A 19,441-nucleotide genomic window follows, 5' to 3' on the forward strand; every position below is an offset into this window, starting at 1 on the left:
GCCCTGAGCCAACATCCATGCCTATCTTCCTCTACGTTTTATACATGGGACGCATGCCACAGCATGGCTTGACAAGCGGTGCGTAGTTCTGCACCTGGGATCCAAACTGCTAAACCCCGGGCTGCTGAAGTGGAATGTGTGAACTTAACCACTGTGCCACTGGGCCCGCTCTGGGCTTCTTTTTTTATACACAGAGATGTCATCAAGATACTCTCTTAAACCTTGTTGGTTCTCCTCCAAAGAGGAATTCTGCACTCGATATTTGACATAATAAAAACCCTTCACCTATCCGTCTATATCTGTCTGTCTATATTTTCATCCAGCCGTCCCTATATTTATCTAATGTAGCCATCCCTCCGCCAGCATCTACCATTCATCCATCCACCCAACTCTCAATCTCTCTGCTTTTCTGTGTCCTAACTGATTCCCGCCATGGCCCTCCAGAGGCCCAGAACACTCTTTATGGGCAGTTTCTTTCTCTCAGGTTTTTTTTTTTTTTAAGTTTTTCTTTCTTTCTTTATTTTGGTGAGGAAGATTGGCCCTAAGCTAACATCTGGTGCCAATATTCCTTTTTTTGCTTGAGGAGGATTGTCCCTGAGCTAACATCTGTACCAAGCTTCCTCTATTTTGTATGTGGGATGCTGCCACAGCACGGCTTGATGAATGGTGTGTAGGTCCATGCCTAGGATCCTAACCCATGAATCCCGGGCTGCTGAAGTGGAGTGTGGGAACTTAACCACTACGTGACTGGGCCGGCCCCTCTCTCAGTTTTTTTAAAGAAAAACTTATGCTTTGCAGAAATAACTATCAGCTGTCTTGAAATGATAAAGGGGAAATAGATAAGAGGCACATTGCTGGGAATGAACAGTTATAATCTTTGCTTTGGGCAAAGAAAGGACAGATCAGACCCAAGTTAGAATTAAGTGAACAAAGGCAAGTGAGATTTGGGCCATTCACTGAAGGCACTTGGCAAGACGTGACATGTTTGCACATGTCAAAAGTTAGGGTGTTGATGGAAATACACCCACACGCAAACACACTCATACTTACACAGAAACACCTAACACTTTATCTTGAGTTTAGCTTGAGTGCAGCCATACTCCTATAATTAGCCTGTGAACTATGACAAGATTATTTCTGAAAGTTGAATCACTCAGCATGTGACAGAGGTCCTGGAATCGGGTAGATCACTGACAATGCTAGCAGAGTAAAAAGGTATACATATATATATTTAGCATTTAGTGTTTATGTTTTATCACAATTGCTTTAGATTTGCTATTTGTCCTTACTTTTGTTCTTAATTGTGTTAAGTAGTAGAAAGTAACCTTGTAGCATTAAGACTGTACGTCAAATTTGAAATAAATTCCATTCTTCATAATGCTCCCCCTCTACTCTGACAATGCTAACTACTGCGTTTTTTTCTTAGGCAGGGAAAGTTTTTCCCGTTGGATACAGAGTTGCAGCCTGCTTGACTGAAAAACTTCCCAGGGTGAGCATTTTCCATATGCATTTGTGTGAACATGCAATAGACGACTCTCAACATTCCTCATGAAACTTGTATAAATTGAACGTGGTCAATCGGATTCTTTACTGTATTTTGACGTCTTCTATTGAGTTTGTCCAAGGAAGTGAAAATTCCAGGCTTAGAATTTGCAACTCTCCAAAACTACTGGAGATTCCATTTATTTCAATAGGAAATTGTCATTTATGGTATGCTTTCTAATTTGGATACTTCCTGATTGTTTTCTAAACATAACTTTTAAAATATGTTGTTTATTTCCATTAAAAAAACATAAATTTTGGGAAGTTTCATGATTTGGGGCTGTAGCTCACCATGTACTTACTGCATGCATGCAATGAAGGGTGTTCATTGATTGGTATAGATCAGTCCTGCTAATATTTAAAAAACTATACTTAATAATTCTATTTTCTTGTCTCACTGTTTGTAGCTACTTACTCCACCTGAGGCAAAAAAATTTTTCAACTTCAGATATCCACCTGCTGGAGCCGAAAGGGTGTTTTACGGCAGAGCGAATGATCCTCAAATTGCACCTTACTTGACACATGGAATAAGATCTGAAATTTCAATACCGGTAACTTCTTTTCTTTTTTTACCTGTACATTATTAATTTACTGAGGTGAAATGCACAAATGAGGTATTAGTGAAATCATCAGTTCCAATCTCCTTCCCACTCTTCATCTTGAACAGTGAAAAAAATCCCAAAGCAGCAGCCGAGAGAGTACAGAGAAAATTAATGGTTTGAGCCACAAACTATATATTCTCCTCTTAGATAATAAAAGCTGAATTGTGCTCCATTTTCTTGCAGTAAAGAGAAATGCTGTCCGGCTTTGTTAGGAACAGAGAGGACAAAGACTGGGCGATATTGTCTAGAGGCACTGCAGAGTGCTTTTATGTACATTGAGTGGAGGCGGGGCCTGACTCTTACCTGCTATTGATCGAATGGCCAGTCTAGATTCAGAAGACCTGATCTATATACCTAGAGAGAGCTTGTGGAAATCACATGGTTTTTATGCTTGACATTCTCACTTTTCTGGAATATTTGAGTTGAGTAACTGGGGAGCTCCCCTCATAAAACTTTTTAGCCACATGGAAACCTTTTGACTCCATTGAAAATTAATGTTTAAGCTTCATAGCCCCAATTCTGACAGTTCATTTGAAGAGGAGCAAAGGCAATGATAATGAAATGTTTTTCCAAAATCATATTCTCTTCTCCCCAGCTATTGATTAGAATTTCAGTTTTCAGATTTTTACTTTTTCTGTTGTTATATCTGTGCTTTGTTTGATTTCTTTAGGCAAAGGTGTTGATAAACCCACAGCCTATTACAACATTTCAACAGAAAATTAAAGACAAAAAGGAATCAGTATATTTTAGCCATCAACGGGCACCATTAGGAAAATCTCATGATCAAACACCAGGATTACCCAAAGGCCTGGATATACTCAATACGACATTTGGGACAGCAGTCGTCAGAGGTAGTAAAAAAATAATGAGTGGTAAATTAAGTTTTCTTAGAAAATAGGACTGAATATCCCGTTGGTGTGGTCTTCAGTGGTGGTATAAATGATGATTCAAGATGAAAGATGGGATCATAGCAAGAAAGTTACTCTCAGACTCAGAATCCTTAGAGTTTATGTGTGCCAAGGCAGTAAAACTTCAGGTTTTGGAGTGGAGACTCAGTGAGCGTAGAAGAGATAGTATAAAGACAGGGAAGAGACTCAGGAAAGTTGACGTGAGGGCCAGCTGTGAAGGCTGCAGTCCTTTTCCCTGGATGTCCATGTGTGTGTTTTATTTCCATCAGTGCCTCTAATGTGTTCATAACTCTTAAGTCTTTACGAAACTCTGTTTCATAAAGTAGACCATGGAGCAAATGAGTTTGGTAAATGCTGTGTACTGCTCCATTCATGCGGATCCACCATGTCTACTTGCGTATTAACCAAACACAGGCGGTATGTAGAGCAGACTTTCATTCTCGTTTTGAGTGGGAGTGGAGCACATCTTTCAACAAACAACAACTTATAACAGAATTGGTCACAAGCCATTGTTTCTTATGAAACCCTAGCCTCCGGCATGTTGTTGGGTGACTTTCTTTATACTTTTCTCACATTTATCTCCTACTGTCCTTTTCAGTCTCTTACCTCCTTTCTCCGGGGGGTCTTAACACAGGAAACCTCAAAATCTATCTTTCTTTACCCTGCAGAGAAATTCTGTTCTCTCTTTGTCTTTCTGCACCCATTAAGTCTCTGCTCCAGGAACTTTATCTTTTTTTCACCAGAAGGCCCATTAGATTATTTTCCTTAACATAGTAACATCCACTCTGGAGTTAAATTATGCCTCTCTTGGAATGCAAAATCTGCAGTTGTACTATTTTGTATCAGATCTAAAGTTAAAATTTGTTAAAATTTGAAACATGAAAAAATGTTTTAGAACAGATAAAATATCTTTTTCTCTTTTTCATAGGATTAAAAAATTGTATTTATGTAGACATGCATTATAGCATTACAGTAATTATATCATAACTGATCTCTGGGATTAGTCCATTTATTGTGGAAAGTACTGTCTAAGTGTGCCTCAGTTAAATATGTAATAGACAGAATGCTCCAAAACATGTATATTTGTATTAATAGGTGTAATGCTTCATGTATCAAAAGATGTGCTGCTTTACAGGGTTGTTTTGAATAGGACCACCTTCTGGTATGCTTAACTGCTTGTTTACAGTTCCCAATTCTTGGCAGAAAGTCCAAAAGGAAGGAAACATCTTCATCTATGTTGTTAGGTTGAAAGGGAAGCGTGAAATTGTAAATGGAATTATATTTAAAAATTATTACATAAGACAATAAAAACAAACTAATTCACTGTATACAAAACTGGGGACCACCAGTCATGGGAAAGTAGCTGTTAAGTGAACATCCTAAAGCTCTAGATTTGGGACCAGTTGGAAGAATTTCTTCCTGATTCCAGTGATTTCCCTGCACTTTGGCTGCTTTGAAGACGGATATTCAGATCAAAACAGACTCAGGATGTGCGCTCCAGTCTACAGCTGTGAAAATTTGCACCAAGGCACCACAGGGCATCAGGTTTCTGAAACGGATTGTGATTCAAATTTGCTTAGATCATTCTGGGAAGTTTGGAGCAAGCTAAAATCAAAATTGTCCTGAGATTCTCAGAATCAGGATTTTAACCAGGCTTGGAATACGGCTCAGGACAACCTGAATGGTTAACCAATACAGAGTTCTGGTATTCTTCAAAATTCTGGGAGTGAGCCCAGTCAAGTAGGGGTCCCTAGATCAGTGGTCCCTAGGCTCTAGCCTCTCTCTTGATAAATCTTCATTTATGTCAGCTTTGTGTTCTTCCGGGGTGCCCACGTAACTTATGCAATCAGCATTTGTCATTTGTTTTAGGTGATTTAAATATGTTATAAATAGGTGAAAAATACCTTAAAACTGATTTCACTAATTCTTCCTTCAGAGTTATCTGCTAGAGACGTGGTGAATCCTCCAAAACCCTTTGAAGAAGTGTTTAAAGAAGGAAAGGAAGGACATGATCTGTATATTGTTTCTCACAATGATTACTATGTGGGTAAGTGTCCTCCCATATAAAATTGGCCTGAGGATATAGGATTTTCAGATTTGTGAAGAGGAATAGAGGAGATAATGTGCATTAAGTTAAATGCCTGGCCTATAATAGGTGATCAATAGATAATAACTTACTATTCGTAAGATCATAAACCCTGAGAACTGGGAAAACATACCATTACACATTTTGTAAAGTGTAGAAATATATGTATCAGTAAAGTGAAAAAATTAAGAAACAGCTAAGAAAGATTGTGTTAGACAGTCTTATCTCATTTTAGTGGTTTTAGGCTTAAAAAAGGCTGTTCATTTAGTCGGGTAATGGTCAAATGCACAAATTTTTGAGTCAGATAGATCAGGTTCAAATCCTAGCTCGTCCATTTACTAATTTTTGTACATTGGATATTTTACTTATCCTATAGTCATCTAATCTAATCTCTTCAATGGGGATAATAACATTCTGAGGATTAACTGAGTGCCTGCAAAATACTTAGCATAGTGCCTGGTACATAGTAAAGGCTCAATAACTATTAGCTATTGTTAGTAGTAGTAGTAGTAAGTGATTTTGTCTAATGGTAGCCTATTACTAGAATTATTCTATAGCACAACTGAAAGGCATTAGATGTTTATGGTGCTGTAAAATACAACTTAATTGTTGACAAGTTGATGCTCAGTAGTGTCTTGATACAATCAAGGATTGAGAATTAGCCTGTCATATGTGTCCTGAGAAAGTCAATGGATTGTGCAGACTCATGAACTCAGTCTTCATTAGCTAGAAGCAAGACTTGTCCTTCACTGCAGTGCAAGGCCCCTCTCTCCCCCACTCCCTCTTTATTTCTTTACTCTCTCTTCTCAACCACCCTCTCGCACCATACTCCCTCTCTATGCTCTTCCTCCTAGACTTCTTCTCACAGCTGGGGTTTGTCTCCTATGCCCATTGCTCCACTGTCTGGAATCTGCCATTCTCTTCTTTCATGACCAGTCTCTGCTGGTTCCATACACTTTCTAACATGATCCCAGTCCTGAGATTGTCTCTACCCTCTCATTCGACTGCCACTACTTCCACCCACTTGGTCACCGGTCACCATCTTCTTTCTCACAACCTTGACTTCTTTCCTTATCTCCACCTTCTCTTCTTCTCTGGCTCTCTCCTTTCCTTTCTTCCTTTTCTCTCTCTGGTCCTCCCTTCCTTTAGTCTTCCTTCCCTTTCTTGGGAAAATATTTTATTCGTTTTTTGGAAAAGTTTAGCACCTATCACACAATCTAATCCAATGTCTTTTAATTGTTTTAAAAAGGAACTATAGCAATGAATATATATATATGCATATATATATACAACCTATAATGAAATATCTTACATGCATTTATTAATTGGAGGAAAATGAGTGTAGTTTTTTTTATGTTTACAAGAGTTCTAATGGGCTATAGAATTACTGAAATTACCTTCATTTGCTGATTTGTACAGAAGTTTCGTTGGCTTCTTGGAAAGTCATAGAATCTGATCTTTTTAATATTGTCCTTATTTTTTTCTCAATTAAAGTAGCTTTATTTTTTATTATAAAAATATATAATAATTGTAAAGAATTTAAATATTATGAAAAAATGAAGAAAAAGTAAATGTAATCTTGAAATCGCATTAGCCAGAGATAACTACAGTTGATATATTGAGCATCTTTCTCACCTCCATCCACTGAGCCCTCTCTCTTTAGTTAAATGGCAGAATACTCTCCATGCTTTTGGGGAACCTGCCATATACATGTAAAATTTTTTATTTAAAATAATACGTCAAGGACGCCATTCAGTAACAATAAATATATATCTACATCTTTTAAATATACTTAATTTAATCATTACTAAAGTAATAGGTATTTCTTTTATAAAATGCAAGTCACAAAGAAATATATAAAGTACAAAGAAAATCTCCCACAATTCCCAATCTTCCACAGATGATACTTTCGTAGATGTTTTTCTTTGCACACTCATGTACAAGTACGTGTGTCTGCTTTGTTCCCTACTCTATAAACTTTTTTTATTTGCTTTTCTCTCCCATTTTATGAAATATCTTGGTTGTGTTTTCACATCAGCATCTGTATTGTACTTTTCAGTATTACAGAAATATATTGTTTATATATCTTTGTCAATGTGATCTATTTCCTTAGGATATATTCCTAGATTTCTGAGCATTTGAAATATTCACTCTTAGAGCCAAACTGTCACTTGAATAGCTGCCCCAATTTGCACTCACACCTGCAGTGTATGAGAATTTCCATTTCCCTTCATTCTCCCCAGTAGTGAACTTTGCCAGTCTTCTTTATTTTGACTTAACTGAGAGACAAATTACAATTTCACATTATTGTTTTTATTTACATTATTTGGGTTGCTAGTGAGGCTGAAAATCTTTTCTCCATCATTTCTTAACCTTTTAGCTGATCTCTAGTTTTAGCCTTGCTTTATTGTCTAGAAATAGAAAACTAGCACCACATCATGACTTGAAAAAAGTACAGTATTAGATCTTATTTATAAAGAAACTCTGTTGGGTTCTCAGTCCTCAATCACCTTTTGAATGTTTCTAATATGAGATAAGTGATGATAATGAAATGCAAGGGTTGCAATGTTCTGCTGATATCGCCAAATCTCAGTGAGAGCAAGTACAAAACACCAACCTCTCAAATCTGAGCACAGTGGAAATGACTGCTGGGCTCCCAAAGCATTGCAGTGCCTCCCTTGAGCGTCAGGATTTCTGTAACATTAATGGGGCCTACACTTTTCATCATTTATATCTGTCTTTTCTCCTACATCATTTCCCTAAGTACTTTCCAAGTATCAACGCGAGGCACTCTTGTCCCACCAGGCTCCCAGCTCAGGTGGGAGAATGCTTCTGTCATCTGTAGCCAAATCTGTGCAATGCCTGTACTGTTACAATTTCATTCTTTTTCCCACTCTCATTTTCATTGTCAATGAGAACATAATGTGCTTCTTGCAAGATAAGGTTATTTGTGTTGCTTAAGTCAGAAGTCTTCCTTTGTTCCCACAGGAGAAGCAAAGAACCGAAAGTATAACCCTTCAAGTTTCCATAGGTTTAACTTGTTTGGGGTTCCAACATCACATTCTAATGATGGACGAGCCATGGCAAAAACTTTATATTGGCTCCATGAACTACAAATGTAAGTTTGATTAATTCTGTTCTGCGACCAGTGTTAGATATATGGCCTATGGACGTAAAAGAAAAGTTTATTAAATTTATTTTTTGAAGAGATAATGCATCGGCATGGTTCAAACTTAAAATTAATAGAAAAAGATATACAGTGATATGTATTCCAAACTGTCTAGTTTCCCCAGAGATAACCATGATACTGTTTGTGTGTGTGTGTATCTGTGTATCATTCTAAAGTTACTTCATGTACAAGCAGATCTGAAGATATATATGCATGTTTTAAATCTATGAGATCAACCCTATGTATGTTTCTTCAAGATAACGGGCTTTCAAATCTTTACAAAGACAATCATGTCACATATAATTGACCTGTCATTTATCTTTCAGCTTTGTTTAATAGTTGTTTGGGCACCTGAGCATCTTGGCTTAACTCTTGCAAACTGTGACCTTTTTACATCTTCATTCTATATATATGACAACTAACCTAGAAAATTAAAATAAGATTCTTTAGTTTTTCATTTCAATAATGTTATAACAATATTGTTATATATTACATATCTAAACCAACACTTAAATGCTGGGAAATTACTCATAAAAATCCATATTTCCTACTATGCTTATAAAACCAGAAGATTGGAAATACTGGTGTCGTGGATTGAATGATGGCCCCCCCAAAAGATATGTCCATGTTCTAATTCCAAGAATTTATGAATGTGACCTTATGTGGGAAAGTGGTCTTTGTAAATGTAATTAAGAATCTTGAGATGAAGAGATCATTCTGGATTACAGCGTGGGCCCTAAATTCAAAGACACATGTCCTTATAAGGGAAAGGCAGAGGGAGATTTGAGACAGAAGAGGAGAAGACACAGAGGAGAAGGTGATATGAAGATGGAGGAGATTAGAGTGATGGGGTCTCAAGCCAAGGAAGGCCAAAGAATGCCAACAGCCTCTAGATGTTGGAAGAAGCAGTGAATAGTTTCTCCCCTAGAGCCTTTGGAAGGAATGTGGCTTTGCTGATACCTTGATTTCAGACTCTAGCCTCCAGAACTGTGAGATAATACATTTCTGTTGTTTTAAGCTGCGGGTTTGTGGTAATTTGTGGTAACCACAGGAAACTAATATACCGGGCCTGCATTTCTACACATCAGTGGTGGGAGTGGATTTGCTTTACCCTCTGCCCTCTTTAATGGAGACACTGGTCCTCCAAGTTTCCATAGACCCGAGCGTGCACACAGTTGCACTCCACAGACACCCAACCCGCCTCACTCATTTGCCTGTTTGGTTCCTGTTAACAGCTCCCAACTGTAGAGGCAAAGTGCCAAGTGCTTTATATATTATTAATTTAATTCTACCAACAATTCCATGAGGTAGGTATACTGTAATTTTTATTCTTTACATTTTACAGGTGAAGAGACTGAGATACAGAGAAGTTAAGTCATTTGCCTAAAATCATGCAGCTAAGAAGTAGTAGGAATAGGGATGAAACCCAGGCAGTGTGGCTCCGGAGGCCGCCCTTAACCCCCATACCAGGTTTATAGGTGCTTGACTCTGTGATTGTGATTACAGGCCTGAAATACTGATTTCCATTCCACTTCCACTCCTTTTTATGTGAGTTTCTGATACTTGAATTATTCAAAACAGTAATGGTAAAACACAAACACAAAAGAAATTCTTACAATATTATAGTAAACCCACATGAGACAGTTTTCTTTAGGGTATAGAAGAAGAGCTCATACAACAAATATTCATGCATTTATCATTTTTAAAGTATTACATAAAAGACAACATGAAGAAATGATTCAAATATTTAAGAACTATAGATATTTATAATTAAATATGGAAATTGATAAAAGGAGATCACAAACACAGTTTATCCATTTTTGAAAGCTTAAAAGTATAAACATGCTGTTAATTTATAAAAGGCATGAAATAAAAACATTAACAACAATGTGGTATTTAAGAACGTCCTAAGAGCAGAGCCTTTGGGTCATTAACAAGGATATATTTACCCATGATTTGAGATAGTTATAGAAACATACACTGAGTACACCTAAAACTAATACAGTGTTATATGTCAATTATATCTCAATTGAAAAAACCCTACTGAATTTATAAAAGCAGGCAATATGCAGGGTACATGTCCCTCCACTTGTCTCCATCCTCAAGGACATCTTTTATGAACCAATGATGGTACTTTTCCTATTTCGAAACTTAATTGGAAAATTTTTGCTGAAACAATAGAGAGATTCTTTATTCCTTTGGTTTGTCGGATTTTAAAAAGAACTCACTCCGTCAGTCTTTAGGATAGTTTCTGTTATAAACTTGGAGTTAAGCAAGTTTTTCACATTTTAAGGCATCTCAATGTTATATGCACTATTTTAGCGTAAGTTTGGTTTACTCTTAACTTTTAAGCGGTATATTTCCTGTGTAAAACTACCTCTATCTATATTCTGTTTATAACGTTTTGTTTGAAGAATCAGTTCAAACCAACTGATTCTTGGTTGCTTTGCACGCGCACGTGTGTATATATGCATGTGTGTGTGTGTCTGTGTCTGAATAAAAAAATTCACTGGTACACAAAGAACTTTATTCTGAGTTGGTTAGTGAATGCCTTAGGTCGCGTAATGACATTGCAGTAATCTACATTCTGATATACATGGCTACTTACAGGTATTTCCTGATTCTCTCAGAAACATAATCCAGGCACTTTTAGACTGAAAAGAGTAGGCTCCATAATTTATAATCCTTAGCCTTATCATCCCTGCATATTCCTAATTATGTTCCCTTGGAGCTGTTTTTCAGATTGTCAATTTTCTTTGTTCAAATTATGGCCCTTAAACTGCCACTGATTTATTCTAACTTTACCCGTATTATTCTATTTTTTTCCTTTTTGAACTGATGGAAGTAATGAAGAAGTAAGAGATGAATTACTTTCTATTTCATCTATTGTTTCTCCACAGAGTGTCACTCTTCTCCAGAAATTTGCTCAGCTCAATATTTCTATAGTACAGGAAATAGTTTTAAAAGCAAATGGAGTTTAAGAATTTAATGTTCATTGTTTTTAGTCTTAGCAAAACAATAGAAAATTTATTAATTTTAATGTTATTAAATAGTATTGTAATTTTACAGTTCTCAAAAGGAATCTTATTCATTTAATCATAATGATAGAAGTAATGAAATTATATTACAGAAAATTGGCAAAATAAAATCGCTCATAATCCTGTCACCTTAAATCAACCATTCTTATCTTTTTAATGCATTTCTTTCTAGTGTGGCTTCCTGTTTAGATTTTTACATAGCTTTAAACAGAGTGCAATCCCATTTTATAGCCTGATTTTTCACTTAACATAAAATAACTTTATATTGCTGTGTTTTCTTAATAGTCAACATTTAAAATGCAGGCAGAGTGTATTCTTGTTAATGTGACATAATTTAATCACCCTCCATGATTGAACATTTAGATTCTTTTTTCCATTATAGTCAATGAGGCAACAAACATTTTTATAAATATAACTTTTCCACATTTTTAATTATGTGGATTATCTCCTTATGATTGGTTCCCAGATGTAGATAAAAGGGAATGAACATTTTTATGCTTTTTAAGTAGTATTACCAAATTATTTCCAAAACGATTATAACGATTCGCACTAGCAATCCACAAGTGTTTTGCTATACTTTTTGCCAGTGTTGGATATTGTGTCTCTCTCTCTGTGTATATTTGCTTATGTGCTATGTTAAAAGTGGCACTTTGTTGTTCTCTTTTATTTTACATTTCTTTTATTACTAGAGAGTGTTGTAATTTCTCCATATATTTGCTTACTAGATGTGAATTATCTGTTTATATCCTTTGGTTATTTATTTATTAGATGCTTAATTTTATCAATTTTAGGAGTTACACATAATAGTGATATTAACACTTTGATTTTGTTTACTGAAAAAAATTTTGCACCTGTTTCTCTTAAACTTTAACCCAAATTTTGTATTCTATTATAAACTTACCTTTATAGTAGAATATAAATGATAGAAGAATGAACACATAAAGCTTTCTTTTTAGTGTAGAATTTCTTTGAAACTGGACTTATTTATTTATTTATTTTTTAAAGATTGGCACCTGAGGTAAGAACTGTGGCCAATCTTTTCTTTTTTTTCCTGCTATATCTCCCCAAATTCCCCCAGTACATAGTTGTATATCTTAGTTGCAGGTCCTTCTGGTTGTGGCATGTGAGACGCCGCCTCAACGTGGCCTGATGAGCGGTGCCGTGTCCGCGCCCAGGATCTGAAACAGTGAAAGCCTGGGCCGCCAGAGCGGAGCATGCAAACTTAACCACTCGGCCACGGGGCTGGCCCCTGGGATTTATTTTTTGATGGCCCGAATGACCCTATAGTTTTCCTCACCATAAGTATATTTGGCAGCTAAGAACACTTTAGGTAATATAGACCCTGACAATTTTCTAATTTTTTAGGAAAAGAGGAGCTAAGATTGTATCCAAGAGAGTTGATGATTTCAAAGAAAAGTTTCAACATAAACTTGGAAGAGTTTTAGATCCGTAAGTTAATGATTAACTTCAAATTGATAGTGTCTTTGGGTCTAACTAAAAGAGTACTCTTCTGGTCAATGTTGGTTTGTATTCTGTTAAATTCTCTCTCTTAAATAAGAAACGTCGTTTTGTGTTAATCAGGAAATTCTATTAGCTTCTATAGAGCTTAGGATTCCAGGAAAGTGCTAAGTTCTCCAAGATGGAGAGGGCATTTGGAGAAGAGGGAGGGAGAATTTTGTGTAAAGCTTTATTTCTGGGATATCCAAAATTTAACTTATTCTGTTAGATTTTTCTCTCTATTCTCTGTCTTTCTCTATATATACTTCCATAATTCTGCTTTGAATATGTTCTGTTTTTTCTTTTTAAATCTGGGCTACTGAAAGCCAGTGAAAACATTCAACCACTGTTAATGCAAGTGGAAGATTAGACAAAAGATCTGTTGGAGAACTTCTGTTTGATCTTCATAGTTTGGTTTTAGGAGAAAATATAGGCTATTAAAAACATATGGCAAACATATTTTAAATTCCAGGGATGCTGTGTGGTGGGTATTTTAACTAAAGGATTTGTTTTCTTTGATAGCATTGCAGAAACTATGAATGGTCCCCCAGACCACACATTTGGAGCTTGTCTCCGTCCTGAGGAGTATGGTAAATATACAAACTTTCTTCTTAAAAAACAAACAGAAACAAAATCCCCACAAAGTTATGCAGTTAAGTTCACTATCTCCTCTCCAGGCTTCTAATTTTAAAGGCTTAATATTATATTAACATTAATGAGAACAATTTGTAGCACAAGAGAGAAAAAATTTCTCATATTATGTTTGAAATAGGTACAGTTTAAAGCCCTTGTAATGAATACCTTAAGTGTAATTAAAGCTCGGAATTTTGTTTAGAAAATAAATATGACCTGTATTAAACAAGCAAAAGTGAAGTGAGGCAGCTTTTTAATGAATTCGAATATTGTCCTAGGCCCTTGTTACTCAAACTGTGGTCTGCAGACTGGCAGTGTGGACATGCCCTGCCGGCTTCCTGGAAGTACTGAATCTTGGGCTTCACCCTAGACCTGCTGAATCAGAAACCACATTTTAACAATATTCCCAGATGAACTGGAGGCACATTCAAGTCTGAGAAAGCTGTACTCTACAATCATGTCATTAAGAACCACTCTCTTCCCACCACCCAATCAATCAATCCATCAGTCCATGAAGTGGCAGAAAAATCTTACCAGGATTTCATCTTTATTTCTAAGCGATCTAAACAGCAGCCATCCAAAGGGAAAGCTATGCTAAAGTTTATTGGGATTGGGTTGTATATCAGTGGTTTTCAAAATATAGTCTCTAGTCTACCGGCATTACAATCACCCAGGGAGTTTGTTAAAGACACAGGTTCCTGGGACCCATGCCCAGATATTGTGATTCCTTAGGATCTTATACACACTAAAGTTTAAGTGTGAAACTTAACTACTGAAAATGTTTTAGCTGAAGTCTACTCACTGACAAATAAAATAAATATTTATTGAGCTTATGCAACAGTGTTTTGGAGCATCAGAAATCGCCACATTAGAAGATTATATGTTGGCTCTGTTTTTATGTGAACTGTTATCTTAATGGATGCCTGTTCATCTTAAAGGCCCTTCATACCTGTAGAAGGGGGAAAGGGATGATTTAGGAAACCCATCAATTAGCCTGAAAAACATGGTCAGCATGGTAAACTCTGCCTACTTGAGGGCTGGCTTCATGCTGGTGGGTGCTCTGCCTTACTGTCTGTTGGATCCTTGGGGTCTAGCACACAGGACATTTTTCACCAATATTTATTGCATGAATTGATGGATCCAACACATAGTTTATCATTTTGACAATTTGACAACGTTGACAAATTTCCTAACAGTTGATCGACATTATTCTTATAAATTGAATGATAAGATAGTGTTATAAAATGAAAAGGAAGAACACTGACATCAATAATTTAAAAAATATGTAAGTATCGGTACCAGCCTGGGTGGTACATAGTGTAACTGTGAAAGGAGAGTGTAAGTCCTCTCTGGACTTTTTCTGGAGTTCATGGATGGACACAGATTAACTCTAAGTTCTCACCTTTGGGACTGTTATTGGAGTTACTAGTAGCATCTATTCTGTGGAAAGCTTCAGGTTATGTCTGCTTCCAGGGACATCAGTTTCTTTACTGGGCCTGGATTTCTCCCTTACCCTTACTTAGGGAAATGAAGGCAGCTGCACAAAAAATGCCTCCTCTCTGGGGCCTGGAGTTACTGCTTATCTTAATATGCCTCCAGGAAGGGTGCAAGGGCTGTGCTCAGCTCCAGAATGCACAAGGGTGGAGGCAGTCTGAAGGCAAATCCAGGGCAAGTGGACAGTGGTGCATTGTGGGAATTGGTTGCAGGCAGAGTACAACTTAGGAGCTCACTTAGCTTTTCTCACGGTCATGGTGTGGTAGCTAGGTCATGGGTCTCTTTCAGAGGGCCAGAGCTTGTCTTCCTGATTACAGCTCTTTAGAGCTCTCGAGTAATTAGGAGTGATTTGACACGAGGTTTGTAAATATTCTTTCAGGGCCAGGCAGAAGAAGGTATCAGCATACGTCACACTCACTAGGCAGTTACACCTGTGGTGGGGAAGCCAGGTGGAATCGGAAAAACAACATTCAAACGGTTATTTTTGGATGTTAATGGAGAGGGAAGACCTCTGAAGATAAAAAACTCAACGAGAGCCATTTTGTGGAAGAGGGAGGACCTCCATTATACAGAACAGCCACCCAAAGGGTTTCCCTCAGGGAAGGAATGCGGAGGAGGAAAGGAGGCCATGCTTACTTGTGAAAAATCGCCCCTAACCGTCTTGATTTCCTCTCACAGAGCCTTGTGTTTTGCTCATTTTAGGCTGGTTTGACGGCAGCTGATCCCATTTCAGGGGACCTTGGTCTAAGTACTTGCCCAGTTCCTGGAACCAGCAATAGTTGTGGGCTTCTCACTCATGTGCAGGGTTTACCATTAGAAACAAAGTTTTTATCAGAGTGTGTAAGATTAGCTCCTGATTTTATAATAAGTAAGAAACTTACAGGTGATATGAGTATGTATTAAAAGAGACCCTTGACAGAGACTAGTGGAGGACCTTATACAGGCTAGGTGTAAATATCAGTTGCCTTGAACTGCAACCTATGTTGTAATTTAAATTAATCCATCCAGGATATCACAGCCAACTGCCAGCATGACCCTGCCCCAAGAAAGCAGGAGGGGAAGGGGTACAGGCCAGGTGAAAATGAACAGAGGCAGAAGATTTTTTCTGGTGACATCCACCAAGCCATCACATCTGAAGCAACGTGGTCAACTCTAGCCTGATTCCTGTCACCATTAACATCCAAACAATGGTTCCCAAAAGGGAATGGCAAAGAGTGGGGTTTACAGGCAACGTATGTGTGTGTACTGTCTTTGTGTCATAATTCAGGGAAGTTCCTTTAAGTCATGAAGGATAAATGAAAGAGAGGGCCAGGTCTAGGGGGATGTAGCAGGTGGAGTGGAGAGTTCATTACTTCCAGATAACTGAGGGGGTTGTGGGTCAGGACTCAGTTGATCGAGCTGTGGATGGGGGCAGGTCTCCTGTGCTCATGGTGGTGTAGGGGCAAACAGCGCTGAGAAATGAGAACTTGACATGCAGACCAAGGAAGACTGTAAACTCATATTAGCAGGGAGTAGGGAGTTTCAGTCCAATTTTTACAAGGGCTCCCAGAGGTTTAGTTAGCTCTGAGGCACACAAAGGGTCCCCCACGTGGAATCAACCCCAGCTTTCAGATCCTCAGCATTGTAGACAAATGTCTGCCTCTTAGCAAGGGCTCCACTGTCTTAGGAAAGGATTTGACAGTTGAGTGGGGCTGGATTTCCCTACAAAATTCCTTTGTTCAGATTTTTTTCATTAAGCAAAGAAAGTCACATAAAACAGAAATACTAATTTTTTTTTCTTTTGGTGAGGAAGATTAGCCTTGAGCTAAGTCTGTTGCCAATCTTCCTCTTTTTGTTTGAGGAAGACTCACCCCAAGCTAAAGTCCTGATCTGTGCCAATCATCCTCCATTTTATATGTGGGATGCCACTACAGCATGGTCTGAGAGCCGTGTGTAGGTCTGCATCTGGGATCCAAACCTGTGAACCCCAGGCGCCAAAGTGGAGCATGCGAACCTAACCACAATGGCACTGGGCTGGCCCCAGAAATATTAATTTTAACAATTACTTTATGTACTTTTTTATGCACAAGGATTTTCTGTCATGCTGTATAATAGCGTTGGAGTTAGGTGTGAGGTTTTTTCCATTCACAGAAGTTGCTCGATCTCTCTCTGTCTCTCTTTTTTAGGAGAGGAATAATATTGACAGACTTTAAATTCAGATAAAAGACTTTTTTCCCCCCTCTTCAATAGGAGCGGATGATCTCATCTATAACAGACTTCCGGGTGAATACCTTCGAGGCAAGGATAGACAGCGAAGCATGGTTGCAGCAGTTCGGCATCACTTGAAGAAAGTTAACTACCAAAACTTTGACACTTTGCTGGCAGCTTTCAGGCATTATGACAAGGCCAGTACTAGAGCAGAGCTTTCTGTGGGCTTACGGATCCCGGCAGGTTGGGGTAGACAAGGGGTCAGCAGACGATGGCCTGTGGGTCAAATCTGGTCCACCACTGGTTTTTGTAAATAGTTTTACATGCCCATTTGTTTTAAGTATTGTCTGTGGCTGTGTTTTGCACTACAAATGCAGAGTGGTGCATCAGAGATTGAATGGCCTGCAAAACCTGAAATATTTACTTCTTGGCCCTTAATAGAAAAAGTTTGCCGACCCCTGGGGCAGATCAGTGGTTGTCACAGTGTGGTTCTTTTGCCATCATCAGCATCACTTGGCAAGGTGTAGAAATGCACATTCTAAGGCCCGCCCCAGACCTACTGAATTAGCAACTTGGGGTTGCGGCCTAGCAATTGTGTTTTAATAAGCCCTTCAGGTGATTCTGATGCAGATTCAAGTCCAAGACCCACTGTTGTAGATGCTTAAACTGTGGTGTGCTGGGAGCAAGGGGAGGGGCAGCGCTGTGGATTCCTGGAAAGACTCCTGGAGGATAGACGATCTATACTGGAACCTGAATATGGACACATGGTACTGTCAGTCTAGGTCCGAGTCAAGCTTAGAACATCTCTCCCCTGGGGGAGCAGGGTCTAGTTTCAGTTTTGAGAGAGGAAGATCATTCAGTTTTCAAGCTACTCTAAATTTTATCCTTTGATATAGTCAGATCAGTCTTTGTTGTTAGTGACGTCGAGTCAATTCCAACTCCAGTGACCCAGCGTACAGCAGTCGGAACCCTGCCCAGTCTTTTTGCACCATCCTCTTACTTTTTTTTTTTTTTTTGAGGAAGATTAGCCCTAAGCTAACTTCTGCCACCAATCCTCTTCTTTTTGCTGAGGAAGACCGGCCCTGAGCTAACACCCATGGCCATCTTCCTCTACTTTATATGTGGGAGGCCTGCTGCAGCATGGCCTGACAAACAGTGATAGGTCTGTACCTGGGATCTGAACCAGTGAACCCTGGGCTGCTGAAGTGGAATATGCAAACTTAGCCGCTGCGCCACCAGGCTGGCCCCCATCCTCTCACTTCTAGTGCTTCATCAGACAATGCTCTACTGCTATTCATAGGGTTTTCATGGCCAGTTTTTTTGGAAGTGGGTGGCCAGGTCCTTCTTCCTACAGATCAATTTGTGGCTGCATAATTACCCCTCATCATTTTAGGCCATCACAAGGTTTCTTTTACCAAGGTGCACTGCCTTTAGCTTACACTAAGGAGCACTGTTATACCAATTGCTTGTGAAATGGCATATTTTTGTTAGTATGCCCATGAGGCTGTTATTTATTTTTGTCATATGCATCCTCTTTATAAGGAAACCCAGTATCCCTAAAGGAAATAACTGTGCTTCATCTAAGTATCTGGTTTGTTTTTACCTCATGAACAGAATGAACTTTGTACTGATTATGCATACCTTTTTGACTTGGCTGCCAGGAAGCTCAGAGCTAATTCCATGAAACACATCTAGTTTGTGAACATGATCTTACAGAATACATTTTGTGTGCTCTTGTTATTCCAAGTTTCATCTTGTTTTATTCCATCTTTGTTTTCTCTTTGCTCTGGTTTCTTCACTTTTTGGGCTCTGTTTAATTGTACTTATTTTTCTAGGCAGCCTCAATACCATTTTAGAATGAGTCTAATATAAACAAATAAAAGCTCATGAATCTGTGATGATGCAGTGTATCGTAATCTTGACATGAGAAGAATAAAAGGAGCAGAATAATTTTGGTTTATCTCCAAAGGAAAAGATAATATTTCTATCTCCCTTCCAGTGTTGAGTACAGTTTTGGAAAAGTTACATTTCACACTTGTTATCTTAAAAAAATCTTGATCACTCATTGCCTAATTCATTTTGAGCCCATTCATTTTATTTGTTTATAGGTTAGGGGCTTGTGTGCCTGTGTCATACTGATGAATAAAAAGTGGGTTAAATATCTCATTTAAGTTTGTACTAATTATGTGGGGACAAGCACCAATCAGTCATCAACTACATTTCTCACAAAGTTGTGTTTAAAGAAAATGTAAGTATTCAACTTTTTCTCTGGTTTTTTAATAGAG

At 38.1% G+C, this 19,441-nt stretch overlaps 1 protein-coding gene across 1 annotated transcript in view; it reads left to right on the top strand.

The window, feature by feature from the left end:
• Positions 1–19,441, top strand: part of EFHB (EF-hand domain family member B) — a 46,818-nt gene that overhangs the window by 15,325 nt on the left and 12,052 nt on the right. Inside the window, exons 3-10 of the mRNA XM_046640661.1 lie at positions 1,427–1,489; positions 1,950–2,093; positions 2,815–2,995; positions 4,989–5,099; positions 8,127–8,256; positions 12,711–12,794; positions 13,365–13,432; positions 17,199–17,353. Coding sequence (XP_046496617.1) covers positions 1,427–1,489; positions 1,950–2,093; positions 2,815–2,995; positions 4,989–5,099; positions 8,127–8,256; positions 12,711–12,794; positions 13,365–13,432; positions 17,199–17,353 — 936 coding nt within the window. The remainder of the gene's footprint in view (positions 1–1,426; positions 1,490–1,949; positions 2,094–2,814; positions 2,996–4,988; positions 5,100–8,126; positions 8,257–12,710; positions 12,795–13,364; positions 13,433–17,198; positions 17,354–19,441) is intronic.

This window comes from Equus quagga, chromosome 1, assembly GCF_021613505.1.
Source record: "Equus quagga isolate Etosha38 chromosome 1, UCLA_HA_Equagga_1.0, whole genome shotgun sequence".
Classification (NCBI taxonomy): domain Eukaryota; kingdom Metazoa; phylum Chordata; class Mammalia; order Perissodactyla; family Equidae; genus Equus; species Equus quagga.